This window comes from Macrobrachium nipponense, chromosome 48, assembly GCF_015104395.2.
Source record: "Macrobrachium nipponense isolate FS-2020 chromosome 48, ASM1510439v2, whole genome shotgun sequence".
Classification (NCBI taxonomy): domain Eukaryota; kingdom Metazoa; phylum Arthropoda; class Malacostraca; order Decapoda; family Palaemonidae; genus Macrobrachium; species Macrobrachium nipponense.
Genome location: NC_087223.1, coordinates 12,281,281 through 12,303,780, shown reverse-complemented (window position 1 = coordinate 12,303,780; position 22,500 = coordinate 12,281,281). Strand labels below are relative to the sequence as shown.

Genomic DNA, 22,500 nt, shown 5'->3' with positions numbered 1-22,500 from the left:
GCAAGATTTGCTTGTGTTGTAAAAGATAACGTGGGAATTGTGTCACGTGTCCAGAGCTTCATAAAGTATTTGATTAAATTTTTTTTAAGTGTGCGCACATCTTTGCTCTTTAATTTTTATAAATGTATGTTGCTGCAAGAGTATTGTATATTATAGCAGGAGATGGATTACTTTTTTTGCACGTTGTTTGAATTGAGTGGAGTGTGCTATAAATGTGCCTATTCTCGTTGCTTTCTATAAGTGGTCGGACGAGATCACTCTTTTTGAGTTCGGCATGTCTAGGTGAGAGGGCCTTTTAGAATAACTGTTAACAAGACTATTCCCAAGAGTTTCGAAAACCACTAATGTAAGCGAAATTTAAGTATAATGATAAAGAAGAATTCTTGCTGCATAAGACGAGTGTGATTTTGGAGGAAACCCATGAAGGCATGGACAACAACAGAAAGACTCGCCCTCTTCTGCTGAATTCAATCCCAGGGTCTTCGAAGAAGCATCAGCTTCCTAAGAACAAGTGGATTCCGTCTGCCGGCAAGACGTTCTTTGACAGATAATGGTCTATCCAACAGAGCCAAGACTGTGGGCATCAGTGCTTGCTCAGGTCATACTGTTCTGACTGACGCCATAGAGAATAATGTGTATACGCGATGTGTTCTACAAATGTTGGCACCAAATCAGAAAGTAACCACGCTGGAAATTTTCTGGCTGGTCAAGGCAAATTCTATACGTCAGAATGATAGCCTAGGACAGGGTATGTGTCCACTATTAAGAACCTGAATCGTAGATTCAAAGCAAGCAATGGAAATACCTTGGTGCTCCACCTTCCCAAAAGTCTAAGCAAGGGGCGTCAATCCAGAATGAGACAGCTTTTGTGTTTGTGATTTTTAGTTTTTTTTTTCTATGGTAGAATACACGAGAAAGAGTTGGAAGGCAGTTGAAATGTAGCATAATGAAATGAAGAAGAGGAACGAGTGAGTGGACTGTTGACCTAGGACAGTATCCACCTCCACGTAGTATCGTATTATATGTACCAGAGGCTGACCTGACCAGGTGTATAACGGAAATGTTGCCTCATACTTCTCATTCTCCTAACCAGGCCACGTTTGACGTCTCCCTGTTGCCTAAAACCAAATCCTAGCTGCAAGGTCACCCTGATGAGATGGAGGATGAAGTCTACGGTCAGGAAGAGAAGATATTTGAGGTACAGGATGCAACCTTATTCTGCAAGGGGATGGTGGCAACCTTGAACATCTCTGGAGCAGATTCAAGTCTGTAGTGACGATGTCGAAACGCCTAAATTACTTTTTGACTGTGAACTTGAAAATGTCCAATAAACTACGAAAGTACTTGTTCCAAGTCCCCCCAGTTTCGCTCACCGTAGATTTAATTAAGGACATCAAGTACGTGTTCCTTCATGTTACATTAGCTGTGAAGTAAAATTACGTGTATTTAATTAAATTGTCATACTTTGTCTTCGAATGGATCTCTTATTTGTACCTTGAGGCAAATTTACAAATATTTACTTAGATATCCCCCTGTGGTGATTAGATAACGTAGGGTGGGCCGTTACATAGACACCAGCCCCAATGAAACCACGTGTTGTATCCATGACATTACCAGTTCATTCGGTCACAAAGCGACTCGGAGCACGCACACACATACGGCATCGCATGAATACGAAACAGAACTGTGCGTGCGCGCGGGCGAGCGCGAGTATCCTATGGGCATTGCGGCCGAGCGGAGCGAGTGCCCTGTTTGGGTATTATGTGACATGCAGGGGCATGAACATGTGTAGCTAATAAACAGATCCGGGAACCTCCCACCTCATTGGTGTGATGGGGGATGTGTGAGCGTATATCAAGACATATATACGCCCCCTTTGCGCTCGTGCAGTGCATTGGCTCTCTCTCTCTCTCTCTCTCTCTCTCTCTCTCTCTCTATGGTAGTACCTGGGCTCCTATTACATTTCATATCTGTCTCTTTTTATGAGAGCACATGGGTCAGTTCTCTCTCTCTCTCTCTCTCTCTCAAGTACCAATAGAGACATTCGGGATAAAGTAAGAGATAATTTAATAAAAAATAAATTTCTAAATAATTGTAATGAATATCAGGCCATACTGACAATTTCAAGACTACATTTAAAATAGGGTACTTCGAAGATTAATATATATATATATATATATATATATATATATATATATATATATATATATATATATTATATATATATATATATATTGTTCCATGGAGGATGAGACATGGATTTAGGGGTGATTCAAATATTCAGTTTTTTACAAAAAAAAAAATTATAATAAATAGAAATAAATAAAAACAAAAACAAAATTTTTTTAAGTTTAACAATTACTGATGATAAACTTATATATGGTCATTTAAAAATAAAATTCTACACGGTTTTGTACGAGCATTAAATAATTGTATATGTTCACACACACATATACACACACACGCACACGCTCATATTCACTTGCCTGTCGTGGGAGGCAGTAGTTTCCTCAAAAATATATATATCATCAACTTCTACCTAATTGTTTTTAGGGGCTCCTTTGTTAGATTGGAAATTTTTGCCTTAATATATCCACAGTTATCTATCTATGTATCTATCTATGGCTACTATCTATCCTATGGAATTCCTGTCCTATAAAATTATATATGTAACTTATATATTCATAATTATTAAAAAATATAATAGGATCTATATATATATATTTAATAATATATAGATATAATTAATGATATATTATTATATATATAATATATTATTAGATTATACTATATTTATATAGATATAGATTATAATTAATTATTATATATATATATAATATATATATAGATATATATAGATAGTAATAATTAAAAATTATATATATATAATATATAATATATAGATTAATATATAGACTATAAGATATTATAATAATATTTATTAATATACTATTCCTAAATATTATAGATCTATATATATTTAGATATATAGGATATATATAATACTATATAGGTATCTATCTATTGATATTATTATATAATAATATATATATATATATATATAAATAATATATAGATATAAATTATATATAATTATAAATAATATATATTATATCTATATTGTATTATTCTATATAATAATAAATAATATATATATATATATATATATATATATATATAATATAAATAATATATTATATATATATATATCTATATATAATCCTAACCTAATATATTCTATATAATAATCTATATATATCTAGATCCTAATATCTTAGAATATTATATAGTATATCTATATAATAGGCTCCTTTTAGTAGATGGAATTCCTGTTCCCCCCCAAAATAGTCACAGTCCCAAATATGTGTATTATGTATATACCTTATAAATATATATATAGTAATATCTTATATACGCATAAGATGTAGTATAATATTATCTATTTATACATAACAATGTCTGTCTGGTATGTATGTAAATAATTAGAAAACCTAGATTAGATTAAACACACCAAGTCACACGTATGAACATGGCTTATTCGGAGCAGTTGATTACGTATATAATTCGTCTGCTTTGACAACACAAGAGTGATGAGTAGTAGCAGTAAGTTACTGTTGTATTTTCCCAAAGTAATACGGATCCGGTAAAGTAAAACACTTACTTAATCCGATAAGGAAATGCGATAAGGAGATCGCTTATTACTCTTCGTTTTCTTTTGGTTTGCTCACAACCCAAGAGAGAGAGAGAGAGAGGTGCTGATTTTGAAGATGGATGGTGAAAATTTTATAGAGAGGAAAGATATACGTCATGGGGTTGTTATGTATATATATATATATATATATATATATATATATATAGAAATATATATATATTATATATATATATATTCAAGTTAAGATTTTTAAGGCAATCTAAGAATTAAACTTGAACAAAACTTTTTTATTGTTAAAAATCTATTTTCCCTAAAAAAAATGCAAAGCTATTTTCAGTTACCGCTTGGAGAACCTACTTGAACGCGCCACTTCCATTAAGGAACGCAACCAATCCTTAAGCAAATAATTTACTATAAAAATGAAAAAAATGATAATTATTGAATAATCATGAATGAGAAAAATATATTTACAGTTAGCTCCTTTCGAGTTTATTTGATAAACCAAATCATTTCCAAAGAAATAATTAAAATAAAAAAATGAAAAAAAAAATTAAAAAAAAACAGTTTCCAGTTATCGCCTCCGGAGACCATCTGAACGTTCGCGAGTTTCGTTAAGAAAATATTGACTCTGGACGGAAATTGTGTGATCAGATTTCATCCTCCAATCTGTCCTCTCTCTCTCTCTCTCTCTCTCTCTCTCTCTCTCTCTCTCCTCTCCTCTCTGTAAGTAGAGTATTTTTTGCTCTGAAGAATATAGTCTCTCTCTCTCTCTCTCTCTCTCTCTCTCTCTCTCTCTCTCTCTCCTCTCTCTCTTCTGCCTATCTCAGTGCATATCTTTGTCACAAGAAATACGTAATCTCTCTCTCTCTCTCTCTCTCTCTCTCTCTCTCTCTCTCTCTCTCTCAGAAAGTTGATTTATTCTCAGATTATTTCCATCATATACTTATTCTCAAGTAAATGCTAATTTATCGAACGATTAAGCTATTATTATTATTATTATTATTATTATTATTATTATTATTATTATTATTATTATTATTATTATTATTATTATTATATTGTTTTTGATATCGTCAACCACTTCCACTTACAGACCCTGCAATGTGAATTTGACAATGCAAACATCTATAAATAAAACCCCGGATTTATGAAGAAACAGATATTCGTACCCCCATGAGAAAAGTCTCTCCCTGTTCAACCCCTTTAATATGAACAGGAAGCCAGTCATTAGGTAGTTAAAGGTTTAATGGCCATGTTTAATGTGTGTTCTAGGTGCTAGCACCGAGTTACGCCACAATAAAGGCCCCCAATCTCTGCATTTTCCAAGTTAGTGGTAGATGCGATGTATAGGGCATACGTCGACATTGATTATATGTGGTTGGTCTAAATGATTTTATGTATGTATGCATATATATATCTATATATATATATATATATATATATATATATATAATATATATATATATATATATATATATATATAACTAAAGGTTTTTGCCACGAAGGAAAAATGAAAAAGCAAGATAGCCGAGTACTTTCGATCCTGTTCAGACCCTTTACTGAGGCAAACTTTGCTTTAGTAAAGGGTTGAACGTGACCGAAAGTACTCGGCTATCTAGCTTTTTCATTTTTTCCTTCGCGGCAAAAACCTTTATTTATACTAGCATCACGTTTGATATACTTCGTGATCAAGTTTTATTCATATATATCTATATATATATATATATATATATATATATATATATATATATATATATATATATATTTAGATCAACATTTTTTTCCTAAATGAGGTGGTAACAGAGAAGAGACAACACAAAGTTTACCGACACATTTATAAATTTCATCTCAGCATCTTCCATTTTTTTTTTCATTATCACGTAGACTCACTGTACTCGCTTCACTGCCATAGGAGGAAAGTTGGCTCAACATTGCCGTACATGTTGTATCTTCCAATTCTTTAAGCTATCCTTCATTCATTACGATTTAATCCCTCGTATGTTTATCTATATTGACGTTTTCTCAATTACCCTCATAACTTTATGCCTTTTAAGACTCACTCTTAACTTCATCATTTTACTAATTTTTCACATTTTTTTCGCTAATATCTATAGGTATCACTCCATCTATAAGAACGCTGAACAGTCATAGAAACATGATCCAACTTTGTTTCTGACTTTTATGCTTAACCTTTCACTCTCCCGTCTATGTATTCCAGTGGAAATTATGGCTTACTCGGGGAGTCAGCCTACAAACTACTTTGTTGTGGTTTTTGTTGTTGTTGGGGGTAAGAAAGGCCTATGGGCGGGGGGGTTATTAAGGTCTAAAGAAAAGTTGTTTCGCGTTGAATTAAAGGTAGAGGAATTTTAGGATAGGATATTTAAGATATATTCATTAGAATGAAAATGTATAAAATAAATAATATGCATGCTAAATAGCACAGAACAATTATTTTTTCTCTAATAAAATAGTGTATTTATTTTAATTTTCATTGGTGAAACAATACACTATTTGACCACAGATTTTAGCACATTTTAACTGAGTCAGGAATTTAATGTTTACAACTTGTACGCGTCCCGAGTAAGCTGGATGCCGCATCATACCTTGTTAGATTTTCTGTTACGTTTCCCCCATATATCGGAACGTTTCGTTTATAAAGTGCTGGAATTAATGGATAAACTCGCACTGCTTAAATATTATTCAATGTGACCTTAGATTAGATTCTGAAGCACAATCAGAATTCAAAAACACCTCCATTTGGTGCCTCAACAAATGAAGTAATATTTGGCATCAATCAATGATAATTACCTGACAGGAAAGTAAACCCTTTGCCCTCCCTGGTGTCTTCAACATCCTTCAAGTACCTCCTCCTCATCCTCCTCCTCCTCCTCCTCCTCCTTCAGATAATATCTGGACGAGGATAAAGAACAAGCGAGCGGGGTACAACGAGGTCCCTTGTAGACGCTTCATTAAGGCAGGAGGATGTGTACCTGGGTGAAATATTATTGCGTCTCGTACGGTACACAACCGGTACATGGGGCCGCTTAGAAATGAGAGAGAGAGAGAGAGAGAGAGAGAGAGAGAGAGTTGAAAGAAGTCCCTTAAAAAAAATGTTTTTCATCCCGACAGACGGATCTGTCGATGTGGGAATTGGGCGACAGGTGGTGATAGGGGGGGGGGGGGGGGGGGGGGGGGGGGGGGGGGGGGGGGAGGGGAGAGGGAAGGGGTACGAGAAACAGGAGGTGGGATGGATAGGTTTGGGGGTCGGGGGGGGGGGTGTTGCTGAGATGAGGAGATTGTGGTCACGTAGTCTTTGCGCGGTAATTATATTGAATAGGAAAAATATACACAGGTTTAACAACAGTCTCCTCACAAGTGCCCGGGAGTCTGAACTAATAAACAAGATAATAATAAGAAGAAGAAGAACTGGGAGATGGGAAATGACCGAAGAAGAATGGAGCTCTTGAGAACAGATATAAGAGGAATTAAAACGAGGAGATGCTGAATGAGGGGTTATGGGGGAGATCGACTTATCTCCCATATCCTGCCCCCATCATCTGTGCTAAACTGTCCGTGAGAGGGCAAAAAGTAAATGGCTTCGCAATTGACCGAGAGACGCGATCAACAAATACTTTGAACCAAACAAAAACATTGCCGGGTAGGTCGCCTTTGAAGGGGACCTCTGGTTGATGGACGAGAGAGAGAGAGAGAGAGAGAGAGAGAAAAGAAGAAGAGAGAAGAAGAAGAAGAGGAATCAGCTCTAAATGTGGAACGCAAACAAAGTAACCTGAGGTGTTGGTCTGTTTCAGCAAGACAAACGCCCTCACTACCTGCAAGCCTCCGACGGACAATCCCGCCCTTGTTTCGCCTACTTCCGTCCGGCCCTAAGTCAAATAAACGCATATATAGATCTCTGAAGCACCTCTCTCTCTCTCTCTCTCTCTCTCTCTCTCTCGACTCCTCCTCGCCGCATACCTGCAAGATGACTTACGGATGCTTTTCAATCAATGCTTTCGTTCATCCCTTCTCGTCGTGGCCGCGTGATTGCGATGCTTCTCGTCTCTCTCCTTATCTCCTCTTATCTCTCCCTTTGTTGATCTCTTTGTCTCTCTCGGCTTAGAACGAGGTCGTTCTGCTCCTTCTCTCGCGTCATAGACATTCCACGAAGGGCTTTAAAGCCTCCTACTCCTTGAGGAAGGTAGGTGTGTCTTCGCGTCAGGACGCTGAATCCCGCGAGGATGCGAGGATGCTGTTGGCTCCTCGAGTTGTTAGACGTCTTTAACTATTCGCTGGAGTCTTCTACTGATCAGAATTCAAAGTCAGGCAAAAGGCGAACAATAATTTAATATATGTCTTTAACAAGTTCTGTTGGTTATTGATATGTGAGCGGATTTTGTTGATTTTTTGTTTGCTTGTTTTTATTATATTTGTTTTATTAATTTTTCACCACCTACAGTTTTCCGTTTCCCTGACTTCTGGACATTTTAAGAAGGAAACAATCGATTTGTTTATGTAGTCTGTATTTTGTACCGAGATTTGGTAGAGAAGTAATAATAACAACAACAACAACAACACCAACAACAACAACAACAATAATAATAATAATAATATGGTTTATTGAATATAATGGCAGAATTTGCAGGATTTATTTTGTACAGAATTCTCTCAAGCTTAGGAGAATGAAAGAATTTCTATACAAAATAAAATCTGTAAAACTAGCATTATTTCAATAAAACATTGTTTGAGGTTCTGTTTCCCAGGCATACGCAAATAAATAATAATAATAATAATAATAATAATAATAATAATAATAATAATAATAATAATAATAGAAATATCGGAGTAGTTACTCACCTGCAAATTAGGTCAATGGGCCACGCTATCTACGCAGGACTCTTTCCCCCAGTTGGGGAATTCCTTCAAAATCAACCTTTAAGAGATTCCGAGACAGAATTACGCAGGCGTTGCCATGGAAACTATCACACCCTTTATAAAAGGAGATATTTTTTTTTATTGTTGAAAGTGCCTCGTTGATAGCAACATACTAAAAGTATCCCCAAATAAATACCTAATCAAGGCAGACAGTTATGGGCGGAGGTACATTCATTAACACTCCGAGAGATAATGTCATTAACTGCTTAATTAACACAACAACCCCCATCCCCCATCCCAAGGAACCCCCTGCGTATAACGTGCGTAACCTATCCCTTAAGTGGGACGATTTTTACTCGGCCGTATTCGCGTAACCGTATATTCCCCTCGGCGATCTTTGGCGAGGCAAGATGATCTTTGGCGAAGTCTCCTTGCACTTCTCGCGAGGTAGAAGAAAACTTAATTCTCTCTCTCCTTGATTCGTGGTTAGGCGTTGAGAGAGAGAGAGAGAGAGAGAGAGAGAGAGAGAGAGAGAGAGAGAGAGAGAGAGGGCAGAGGCGGGGGAGGAATTCGTACTTTCTTCTTTTTCTCTTTTGTATCTAAGGTATTGAATGAGATAGAGGCGATTATTTGGGTAGGGTAAATAAAATAACTCTCTCTCTCTCTCTCTCTCTCTTTATAAATCTATAATTATAGATAGATAGATAGATGCGTGTATTAACTGTAACAGAGCACATCCTCTCTCTCTCTCTCTCTCTCTCTCTCTCTCTTTATGAATCTATACTATAGATAGATAGATAGATAGATGCGTGTATTAACTGTGACAGTGCATCCTCCTCTCTCTCTCTCTCTCTCTCTCTCTCTCTCTCTCTAAGACCCACTCTTATCTCGGCAAACACAAGCAAAGGGGAAGGTCAAGTTGTTGACTTAAAAGCCGAGATATAAAACGCGACGCCAGAGAATAGCCTCCTCTCACTCAACTCCAAATTCCCTCTTTGTCCCATCGTCGGCAGACTATTAATAAACTTAGCGGCTCTTAATCCGGACTTTCCACCCCTCGGCTATTTGGTGTATATTTACGTTTCGTTTTTATTTGGGTTCAAGCAGGTTAGTGCGAATATTTTGGTTTTTATTATGCGTTAAATTTTTTGCATTGATGGTTATTTGGCGTGTATGTTTGGGACGGTATGCATGCATGCTTGCGTGTATGATAGAGGTTTTTAACAATGGTTTGTGTATTGTGTATATTTCCAACCTTACTTGTGAATATTATATGCTTACCTTTTACTTTATAGGTTTATGCCTGTATAATATATATATATATATATATATATATATATATATATATATATATATATATATAGTCATATACATCCGTGATCATATATATATATATATATATATATATATATATATATATATATATATACATATATCGAGCTACAATGTCCTTTAATATCTAATTCGCTCTACCTCGGAATTAATATATTTTCATATATGCTTAACCGAAGGGGAATTTTTTCTCTGATAATAGACTTGCCTGGACCAGGGCGCGAACCCGTGCATCCTTTCAAACCCAGGAACGTCAGTAAACGCTTTTCCTACTACACCACCGGTGGTGTAGTAGGAAAAGCTTCACTGACGTTCCTGGGTTGAAAGGATGCACGGTTCGCGCCCTGGTCCAGGCAAGTCTATTATCGATTGAAAAAATTTCCCCTTCGGTTAAGCATATATGAAAATATATTAATTCCGAGGTAGAGCGAATTAGATATTAAAGGACATTGTAGCTCGATATATATATATATATATATATATATATATATATATATATATATATATAAATTTAGTTTTATGTATTTATTTGCATTTCCTATGGAAATTTTTTCATATTTTTTTTGTGAATTAAATCATTTGTATATTTTGTGTAATGTTTTAAGTACTAAACTACAAGGAGTTTTGTAGATTAGTAATTTTGTATGCAAGTTTTACGTTAGTGATTTTATGTTTTTGTTATCATGTACTTAAGCGTACTTAAGTGGAACTCATTATCGACGTTTATTTGTCCCTTTGAATCTTGTAATGTTCGTTTGATCTTATGTTGAAGATACGACTGTTCGATTTATTCCTCGTTTTTTAATAACTTCGTCCTCTTATTCATTTTTTCTATTATTACCATTTTGACTACAGTCTATAAAAAATATTTCTATACTAATACCATCATTTCAAATCTTTGCTTATCGAGAACAATATTAATAACAATAACAATAGGTTGCAATATTTAGTACATAATATCATCACCAACTATTATCCTCAAAATACTCTTTTTACCAGTTTACCTGTGATTCAGGTATTCTCAGCTAATGAGAACGACTCTCACACAATGCAGAGGTATGCAGCGCAGAAAAACACCTGTAAGAGAGAGAGAGAGAGAGAGAGAGAGAGAGAGAGAGAGAGAGAGAGAGAGAGAGACGAGAAGCTGCAGAGCTAATTACAATTAGAAATCCCTGCCAAATCACGGACGAATCTTACCTAATAAAAGTGGGCCTTTATCTCTCTGTGTGTGTGTGTGTGTGTGGTGTGTGTGTGTGTGTGTGTGTGTATGTTACTTGCTTTTCTTCAGATGTACCTTACGGTTCACAGATTACTAGGAACTCCATGCGTCTCTTCTCTCTCTCTCTCTCTCTCTCTCTCTCTCTCTCTCTCTCTCTCAAGGTGTCAAGTTTGACTTCTTATCGCGTCAAATCTTTTGCATGCATCTATTTTGCGTTCAGCACAGCTGTGCTCTCTCTCTCTCTCTCTCTCTCTCTCTCTCTCTCTCTCTCTCATTCTCTTTGTTTCATGTAATTTAAACTTTTCAGCAAACGTTAACCATGGCTCTTTCTTCTTTTAAGTACTTCCTACAAATTTAATCTAACAACAATGTTTCATTCAGTTTTAATATCATACATGCAGCTATAAGTGCTTCGTATTTTAAGCGTTAAAAAAATAGCTGTTTTACCTACACCTTTTAAAAACAGATTCTGTAGACGATATCGACAACGGAGATAAACGTTAAGTAGACAGAGTACTCGCATCTTTTAGAAAAAAGGACATTTATAGCCAAAACAAAGCGAGCATCTTGCATTTTTTGCAAGACGCTATATCTCCCCTCTGCATTGAGACCTCAGCCGTGCACGGAACCTGGCGACAGCCATCAGACAACCACGAGAAGCGAGCAGGGCTGTCGATCAAGCTGTCGAGTGCTGTTTAGACATCCACAAGGGTGTTTAAGTGACACTCATGGAGATTGGAGATCTCTGTAGAATTCGTCGATGATCGGAGAACGCTCTGGGAGCCGTGTGATTTAGTACTACTCCGGCCCAAATGGGTGTCAGCAGTGAGTGTGACTTTTTTTAAGAGACTTGTTAAGCGGCGTCCTTGGCGGCGTTTGGCAACTTGAGGAGCCAGAGGGTAAATCTTCTTCTTCTTCAGTAAGTTCTGTAGGAAAGTGCGCTTTCTCTCTCTCTCTCTCTCTCTCTCTCTCTCTCTCTCTCTCTCTCTCTCTCATTGGCCTCGTACGCCATCAAAACGGGATAGCCTCGACGAGGTAATCGCTAAATATTCAAAATGGTAAGAATTATCTCTCTCTCTCTAAATCAGTGTATAAGATTACGTAATTTGCCTCTTTTCATACATGCCTCTCTCTCTCTCTCTCTCTCTCTCTATCTCTCCCTCAAGGTGTGCAAACAATTATGTGATTTCCTTCCATTCGTACAAGTTTGTTTCTCTCTCTCTCTCTCTCTCTCTCTCTCAGGATACCGAATGTCTCCTTACTATAGCAAACTCTTCAAGAATCGCTCACCTTAAGAAGTTGACAGATTACTGATTAAGTGAGGCTTCGACGCTTCGTCAACATCGACCCAAAACGTAAACAAAGATCTTCTTCTTCTTTCTAGATTTCGCGAAGACGCCTGGACCATTTTTTTTGTCTTTTTGGCGTTTTCTTTATTCTTAGTGTTCTTGCTTTGCATTTTATTTGTTTATTTTTTTTTACATTTTCCATTTTCTTTATTCTTCGTATCTCTGATGTTTATTTGATTTTTTCACTCTAATCTTCTCATTCTTTCGTTTTATCATTGCCTTTTTGTTATTAACTCAGTTTAATTTTCTGTTCCTTATTTCATTGATGATTTTGGTTTTATCTAATCCTCTTCTTTTAATTTTCGGTTTCTTATTTTATTTATTACTTGTTATGATTTATTCTTTTAATTTCCTTTTATTTATTTTGTTGCTTATATTTTTCATCATTTTAATTTGTTAAGCCCTATCGTCCAAAATAACGGTAATATGAGGCCCTAGAGATGAAGTCCCGGCCATAGGGACGTTACGTACCACCCATGAACGTGAGACCAAGGTACCTTCATTCTGCATATATTGCTCAGAGATGAGCGTAACTTGCCCGGGTTTGACGACGGCCATTCTAAGTAAATTAATCTTATTAGATTTTCTTTATATTCTTTTTTGAATTTTTTTATTTAAATTCTGTTAATCATCGTAAGTTCTCTTAACCACTTATAGAGAACATTGATAAAAAAATGCACGAACACAATAAATGCATTTAGGAGATGAATGGATCAATTTAGGAATGGTGCCATCGAGAATGACTGCTCATGGTACGAGCGCTAATCGCTGCCTTCAGTAGGATCGAATGGGCCAATAGCCGAGAATTTAGGAAAGCTTCCTTGTTTATTTATTATATATATATATATATATATATATATATATATATATATATATATATATATTATATATACAGAGACGACAAGGTTCAAGCCTGCCTCAAGCTCGGGTAAAGGTGGGGGGTTGTGTCATGGGTTACCGTCTCGATTTCAACACACCTTAGACGTCTGGGGAGAGCGGCGGCTTCTCGCGTCTTCTGAAGAGGCCCTCTGGCGAAGAAACCAACTATAAATAAGTAATATAAATAGATATCCTAGCATTGTATTCTTCTTCTTCTTCTGGGAAACATTGCAAGGAATGGCAGGTTCCTCCCGTGAAAGAAGGTCCTACTCTTCGCTCGATTCCTTCAGCCGAACGATCCATCATTCCTCTTCGACGCCTCCGTCGTCATCCGGAGCAGCAGCAACAACACACCACCACAACAACAACAGGGAGAACAGCAACAGAGCAACAACCACCCCTCCTAGCAGCAGCAGCCGCTGCCGCCGTTATGTGGAAAGGGCTTTGTTGTAGTGGGGAAGGAATGAGTCTACTACCATCACAGCACCAGCAGCAGAATGAACAATCTCGTGTGTGTGAGTGAGAGAGAGAGAGAGAGAGAGAGAGAGAGAGAGAGAAAAGGACGTTGTTTTGGGACAGCCTTATAGTTTCCTCACTGTCTCTCACCCTCCCTCCCTCCCTCCCTCCCTCCCTTTCCCTCACCTTCTCCCGGGTCGACTCCTACCAAGAAGACTCCTATACCCGTTTTCCCTCGTCGCCTCCCGCTACCAGTTATATACCAACCAGGACATCGTTAGGCTTCCTACGAGAGTCCTACGAGCGTCCGACGTCTAATCTGAGAGAGATTATTCGCGTCCTTGAACAGTTGAACCAGTTGCAACTTCGAGTTGCACCTGGGAGGAGTTTGGGAAGGAGTTCCCCAAGGGGAGGCTTCGACAACCGAAGGGATTCGGCTCCGGAGGGGAATTGGAGTCGCTGGCGGCTTCTGGGAACCCCTCGGGATAACAACGCCTGTTCCTCCTCCTCCTCCTCCTCCTCCTCCTCTTCCTATTCCTCCTCCTCCTCCTCCCTCTCCCCTCCCCCTCCTCCTGACCATCCTTCCTTAATCTCCCCTCGTGTCGTGCCCGCGCCGTTTCCCCAAGCCCTCTGCCTTACCCTCAGTCTCTCTCTCTCTCTCTTTCTCTCCCTCCCTCTCTCCCTCCCTGCTCCTCCTCCTCCTCCTCCTCCCCCATCCATCCTCCGACCCTCTCCCCTTTCCCCTTTTCCCTTCCCACAGAATCCTACCAGACTTGTCCCTCAGCCGGTGGTTGGTCCTCCTCCTCCTCCTCCCTGTAACCCCGCCCCCTCTCCCCCCCAAGCGATGACTCCTAGCAGCGCTGTGTCCCCTGCTGCCATTGGCTGACAAGGATCTGACCAGCGTGGTGATTGGCGGATGGGGGCGTGCTAATCAATGATCAGGTGTCAGGGGCGCATCATCATGGCCGTCGGGAGCTTAGTCTCTTGTGACGAGTGATGGTGACTGGAGTGTTAAGAGGAGCTGGAGGACGGCGGGCCCTACCTAGTAGTAGTCTTCTGCGGGATCTACTGCAGGAGTGAGAGAGAAGAGAAGAGAGAGAGGAAGAGAGAGAGAGAGAGAGAAGACTCGAATATCGTAAGGAGGGACATGTGTCTCCAACCTCTTTGTTTCCCGCGAAGGACCTTCTTCGTCCACGACGTCTCACTGGCGTGATTCGAACAGTGTTTTCTTTTTCCCCCCCCTTTTTTTTTTCGCTTCATGCCTCGCCGAGGAGGGGCGTGTGTCCTACCCGTATCCTATCTGGACGCAAGGAGTCTCTCCTCCTCGTCCTTTATCCGAGGATAAAGGAAGACCAGCATTATACAGAGAGGGCAGTGGTGGGAGTGTAGTGATACTCGGGGATTTTAGTAGTACTATGTGTTTGTCCGAGGGTGATTTGGTCGAGGTGGTTCTGTGCTCGTGAGGATTTCATCCGGCGGTTTATCGAGGACACGCGGTTTGGATACGAAGGGGAGGCAGCCAAAGGCTGCTGCTGAAGGGATTAGAGAGAGAGAGAGAGATAGAGAGAAAGAGAAAGAGAGAGAGAGAGAGAGACTCGAGAAGGGGACAACGCAGAAGGATTTAACAGCCGAGTGAGTGTAGCGTAAACTCCAGGGGCCTCTCCAGTCCACAGAGAGAAAAAGAGAGACAGAGACAGAGATAAAGAGGCAAAGAAGAGAGAGAGAGAGAGAGAGAGTTTTGTGCGTGTGTGTGCGCGCTCACCAACCAACCAACCAAACCATCCAACCTGCTCCTTCTTCTCTCTCCTGGTGGTTGCGGTGGGGGAAACCTGTTGTACGAAGGTTTCGGTTTACACTCGCGGGGAACCAGAGCCTGAACCCACCTTCTCTTGGTGGTGGTACCGTCCAGAGGTAGCAGCAGCAGCAGCACCAGCAGCAGTTCCCCGGCAGGCAAGCCAGCCACTCTCGAAAAAAACCTTCTCCTTGCAGCGGAGGGCGTCGCCAGAGACGAGAGGAAAACTGGAGGCATCCTTCCAGTGGTCCTCTGACAAAAAGGAAGCACAGAAGAAGGAGAATAAGAAGAGAGAAAGGTGTCCCCAAATAACAAGCTCAAACTGCGACGTAGGACCGAGTCTACTATACCTGTCAGTGTAAGAATCCTTCTGCTCAGGAACGTACTTATTAAATTCGGATTCTGTCGGTAAACGGACACCAGTTCGTCAGCAGCAATTAAGGATTCATCGAACGTACGATTAAAACGCAAGTGCCTTCGTCAGGAAGGTGTTCTTGTTGCATGGATGTCCATGAGATACAGGGCATAAGAGGGCCTGGTCGTTTCATAGCAAAAGACAATAGGAGAGGAGGAAGGGCGGCTTCCTGAGCTGTCGCAGCGTACCGCTGCTGCTGGTACGCCTCCCGAAAGAACAGGTGGCTGCAGTTGGGGCTTCTTCTTCTCCTCCTCACGTAAGAAAAAGTCATCAACAAAAAACTCCTTCTCCCACTGCTAGGCGGAGCCGTATGGCAAGCCTTCGCTGACAGCCAACCCAGAGATTAAAAAGAGGGAGAGAGAGAGAGAGATAAAAACAAAACAAAAAATCGCAGTCGCCAGCGGTCGGGTCTTCGCGCGACGGGGTGAGAAAAGAAAAATGTGAGTTCGAAAGCTCTTTTTCGAAGTCCAAGAAGGTCCAAGAACTGGGTTCTCAAAGACTGTGCGTTGTGTTCCTCGACAGCCAGTGAGCGGGAGGCGGTTGGAAGGGACGGCCCCATGGCATAGCGCTGGGATAAGCGGTGATAGCATTTCTTAGAGCTGAAACTATACCCACCACTATTATTACTACTACTACTACTACTACAGTTTTTTAAGGGCACGAACTCGAACCAAAACAGCAAAGATGGTGTCTGTTCTCCCCTCCATGGATCATACTTTTACTAGTATGGTGGACCTCAATAAGGAGCAGTCAGTTTTGGATCAGCAGGTAAGGTTATAGATTCAGTTTTATAATAATAATAATAATAATAATAATAATAATAATAATAATAATCCTACCTTTGAATTCTATTAGCTTCAATGAGGATATTCTTCGCCTAACTATTTTTTACTTATCTTTCCAGCGTCGATTAATATTTTGTTTAATGTCTTGAAAAAAATTTCTTCTGAACTAAATCATATTATGCTTTACTTTTTAGTCAAAATGTCAGTAAAAGAGTTATCTATCTTCTCGTATCAAAAAGGCAAAACGCATAAAAGTATCTGATATAGGACACTTTCGCGAATGAGAGTTGATTTTCCCGTTAAAGAAAATTATATGCAAAGGTGTGATCATTGTGAAAAAAAATTATGCATAAAATAGTCTGTCCCTGGAATAGAAGAAGTTGCTTTTAAAGTTTTGAAGGATTTTTAAAGGACTGCACCCTGTTGGTATACCTAATCCTCTGAAGATATTTACAAAAGTGAAATGATTTGGAAAATGGAACCTTTTTCGAGGCTCAAAATGAACTTGTGTAAAAGTTGACGTAAGCCTTAATATAAGTCCACTAAAAGATATATCGTGAATTGATGGAATATTTACTTTTTATAGAGATCTATAATAATGTATAATATATATATAATTATATATATATATATATTATATGATATGTATATATATATGTGTATATATATATATATATATATATATATATATATATATATATATATATAGTATATAATATATATATATATATAATATATATATATATATATATATAAAATACTACTAATATATATAGATATAGATAATATATATATATATATATATATATATATATATATATATATATAGTATCTATATATATATATATATATATATATATATATATATATATATATATATATATATATATATATATCTATATTATATAGATATATATATATATATATATATATCTATATATATATCTATATTATATATATATATATATATATATATATATATATATATATTATATATATATATATCAATTTTTATAATTACCAAAAGTAAAAATAAAACTCATTCGTTTATATATATATATTATATATATAATATATATATATATTATATATATATATATATATATATATATATATTAAGGTAAATTAACGGAAATATAATTGACAAATGAAAAAGTTCCACTAAATTTCAACTCGCCAAACTAAAGCCAAGTAATTATTAATGTTAGACAAAGAGACACAACATGCCATTCTCGAGTTTATAAATGTTATCTTTCTCAAAAAAAAAAATTAATTAAATTAAAAATATTATTAGCGATTATTGATCGAATGACGGATTTTGCGTCGTGTGTCATGGAATAATCAAGCGGTATTTTTTCCCTTTGGCAGCAGTGATAATTACGTATAATTTATTGCAAATTACGTGTAATTGATACTATTCGTAATTGGTTTCATACGGCTTCGTGTTATTATTATTTATCGGTACGGTAATTATTCAATTTTTTATTCGCAATTTTTTTTATTGCTGTTCTTTTATTCTGTTACAAGATTAATGATGAGATTTGATAACGTTGTGCTTTAAATAATTTAATTTATTTCAATATTTTTTTTTTAAACAAATATTATTTATTTAGAAGCGAGACACATAAAGGTGAATGTATATGAATATTTATTAAAGGCGAAAAAATTCAGTATTTATGTAATGAAATTTAGGATATTTTATAGATATTTTCATACTGGTCCTCGTATGATTAAAAGTATTAATGTACTGAACCTTAATTAAAATATATTATTGATATTTAAGCGTACTTTTGAGTTTTTTTTATTTATTTTTAATCTTCCCGTTTTATGAAATTGTATTATTTTCAATTTTCCTTCAGTTTTTATGGGATATTTTCGTGCATATTATTTTGTAATTTTTTGTAATTGGTATATGAAAATCGTCCATATATATATATTAGATGAAGGCAAAAAAAAAAAAAATATAATTCCTGCCATTTACGAACATAAAATCTAAAAGTTTTTTTTCTTCATATAAATTTTCAGTGGATTCAAACACACAAAAATAAGATTCGATTATCTGTCTATATTTTGTTCACAGATGCATATTAAAATATTAAAGATTCTTTCTAAATCAAAATCTGAAGTTTTTCTTAGAAATGGACAGTGAAATATTCAAGTTTCTTTCTATATCAAAATCCGAAGAAAATTTGTATACCTATGCGTATTGAAATACTTAAAGGTAAACAAACCACCTGCATTAAAATCTGCGAGATGATACGAGTAAATCTTTGTATATTAAAACGTATAAGTAAAATATTTTTCATCGTCCATTCAAAATTGCATTATATTTAAAAGTTTGGGTAATACTTTTGATAACTCAAAAAATAATTGAAATTGTGGTAAAAATTAAAAATTACATTTTGGTTAAGCTTTTGGTTAATACTTTTGATAACTCAAAAAATAATAAAAATTGCGATACTAACTCAAAATTGTATAAGTTAAAATTTTGGTTAATATTGTCTTTGAAGACTCAAAAACTAATCAAAATTGTGGTAATAACTCAAAACTGTGTTTTAGTCAAGATTTTGGTCATTACTATTGAAAACTATGAAAATTATTAAGATTTTTATTACTCAAAATTGTATTATAGTTAAAATATTGGTTAATACTTTTGAAAACTCAAAATTTTTTTAAGATTTTGATAATAACTCAAAAATGTATTATAGTTAAAAGTTTGGTTAATACTTTTGAAAACTCAAAAAATAATAAAAAATGTGACAATAATTCAAAATTGCATTACAGTTAAATTTTGGTTATTACTTTTGAAAACTCAAATATTAATTAAAATTGTGGTAATAACTCAAAATTGTGCTCTAATAAAATTTTGTTTACTACTTCTGATAACAAAACAAATAATTAAAATGTTGATAACTCAAAATTGTATGATAGTAAAAAATTTGATTAATACTTTTGAAAACTCAAAAAATAATACAAATTGTAATAATAATTCAAAATTGCATATATAGTTAAAATTTTGGTTAACAGTTTTGACAACTCAAAAAAAGATTAAGATTTTGATAACTCAAAATTGTATTATAGTTAAGTTTGAATAATACTTTTGGAAACTCAAAAAATAATAAAAATTGTGATAAAAATTCAAAATTGCATTACTGTTAAATTTTGGGTAATACTTTTGAAAACTAAAAAAATAATTAAGATTGTTGATAATAACTCAAAATTAGGCTTTAATAAGATTTTGATTAATACTTCTGATAACTAAAAGTAATTAAAATGTTGATAACGCAAAATTGTATTATAGTAAAAAGTTTGATTAATACTTTTGAAAACTCAAAAAATAATACAAATTGCAATAATCATTCAAAATTGCATTATATTTAAATTTTGGTTAATACTTTTGAAAACTCAAAAAACAATTAAGATTGTGATAACTCAAAATTATATCATAGTTAAAAGTTTGGTAAATACTTTTGACAATTCATGAAATAATCAAAATTGTGATCTCTCAAAATTGTATTTCAGTTAAGATTTTGGCTGTTACTTTTGAAAACTCAGAAGCTAATTAAAACAAATTGAAATTTTGGTTAATACTTTTGGTAAGTCATAAAAAGAATTAAAATTACGATATGATCACCAGGCATCAATTTACCATTTACATGCAACACATTATTAAAATAATAGTTTCAACCATAATACAGTATTTCTACTCGAGAATATTCTACCCAAGATTTTTGTAATAATAAAATTAATTATCTAAGAAATAATTAATTTTGATAAATTATTACCACCAACCATTCATTCTATGTACACTCGAAATTCAAGCATCAAATACTTCTTCGATCAATATCTGCGAATATTAGTGTTCAAATTCTTGCTCGACTGTCTCTAGCGATATTTGCATAAAAACAAGATGATTTTTTATTGTAACAGAAGCTTTCATAATAATAATAATAATAATAATAATAATAATAATAATAATAATAATAATAATAATAATAATAATAATGAACTTTTGACAGGCGCTGCATTGTGCAGGCTTTTCTCTAAATATTTAAGACATAGGGCACATTATTATTATTATTATTATTATTATTATTATTATTATTATTATTATTAATTATTATTATTATTATTTTAATATAATAATGTGCCCTATGTCTTAAATATTTAGAGAATAGCCAGCACAATGCAGTGCCTGCCAAAAGTTCAAAATTATTATTATTATTATTATTATTATTATTATTATTATTATTATTATTATTATTATTATTATTATTATTATTATTATTCACAGGATGAAACCTATTCATATGGAATGCATATAATATATATAGTGTTGATAACAGAAAATGGATAAAATTAGTAATAATACTATAAAGAATATTTGCTTAGATATTCTTTTAAATGTTTTCATGATGATACTTTTAAAATACTATGTAATATTCAATTGCAATCAGATGCGTATTTATATAAGTATACATATTCTTATAACGATTATGCATCTCAATATCTACGTACGCGATTGGCAGATTCATTCATTGTACGTAGGCACACGTGTTTGGGTGAGATAGTAAATGGGCATGGACGCGCACGCCCTAATTACCTCAGGTTCGTGCGGAGCTTGCCCCAAAACACGCCCCTAATGGACCTTGCTAATCCTGACCCAATCTTTTCCAGTGCGTGCTAATCCCGAACCAACCTTTTGGCAATGTAGAGTATTGCCACCTTGGGATCTATCAAAATGGGTTGTCAATGGGATCTGTTAACATTGAGTTGAAAAGCCCTCTCTCTCTCTCTCTCTCTCTCTCTCTCTCTCTCTCTCTCTCTCTCTCTCTCTCTCTCTCTCTCCAGACATTCAATAAGTTAAAAACAAAAATATTCTTCTAAATGCCAAGTGAAATGATAACCTTTTGGGAAACTATTGTGACCCTTAACTTGACCTGGTTTGACCCCACCTGGATGAGAGACAGTTTAAACGGGACCATGTTTGACCCCACCTGGATGAGAGGCAGTTTAAACTGGACCTGCTTTGACCCCACTTGGATAGAGGAAGGTTAGGCTTTCTCACGCTGATAACCAACAACCATTTCAACTGGAAGGAGTCTATATACATTCCACAGATAAGTTACCACCTGGAACTCCTTCAATATTCTAGTATCTTGGCGAAAATCCTTGGGTATTTTGATAGTACCCTGTTAATCCGGGTATTGATACGTTTCGGGTGTGATCTGTATAGGGGCCACACCCTTATTGCCAGGTGCAGAGAGAGAGAGAGAGAGAGAGAGAGGAGAGAGAGAGAGAGAGAGAGAGAGAGAGGAGAGAGGTATTTTAAAGTGTTAATGCAGAGAAACTTCACCTTCATTGCGTATTTTAAAGTTACATTTGTATACAAACGTACACTTTTCACAGAAAATCGAGAGAGAGAGAGAGAGAGAGAGAGAGAGAGAGAGAGAGAGAGAGAGAGAGAGAGAGAGAATCTGGCTATGTACGAAGATTCCATTTAAATGTCTTTATTTGGAACAATGGATATAACCAAAACCTAAAAAAAAAAAAAAATTACAGGCAATCTTTGAGAGAGAGAGATGAGGAGGAGGGATGGGAGAGAGATCGAATCTGGCTATGTACGAAAATTACACTTAAATATGTCGTTATTTCGAACAAAATAGATATATAAAAAACGAAAACTTACAGGAAAACTTGAAAGAGAGAGAGAGAGGAGGAGAGAGGATGAGAGGAGAGAGAGAAAGAT

The 22,500-nt window shown here is 35.7% G+C and overlaps 1 protein-coding gene across 5 annotated transcripts in view; it reads left to right on the top strand.

The window, feature by feature from the left end:
* Positions 1 to 22,500, top strand: part of LOC135205047 (eyes absent homolog 2-like) — a 200,429-nt gene that overhangs the window by 69,745 nt on the left and 108,184 nt on the right. For 2 of the 5 annotated variants that reach the window (XM_064235314.1, XM_064235311.1), the window contains exon 1: positions 14,680 to 16,734. The exons of 1 other annotated variant lie outside the window; for it this stretch is intronic. In XM_064235314.1, coding sequence (XP_064091384.1) covers positions 16,651 to 16,734 — 84 coding nt within the window. In that variant the 5' untranslated portion in view covers positions 14,680 to 16,650. Of the gene's footprint in view, positions 1 to 14,676; positions 16,735 to 22,500 lie in introns of those variants that run through there. 2 more of the 5 variants (XM_064235312.1, XM_064235313.1) reach the window with 2 other exon arrangements.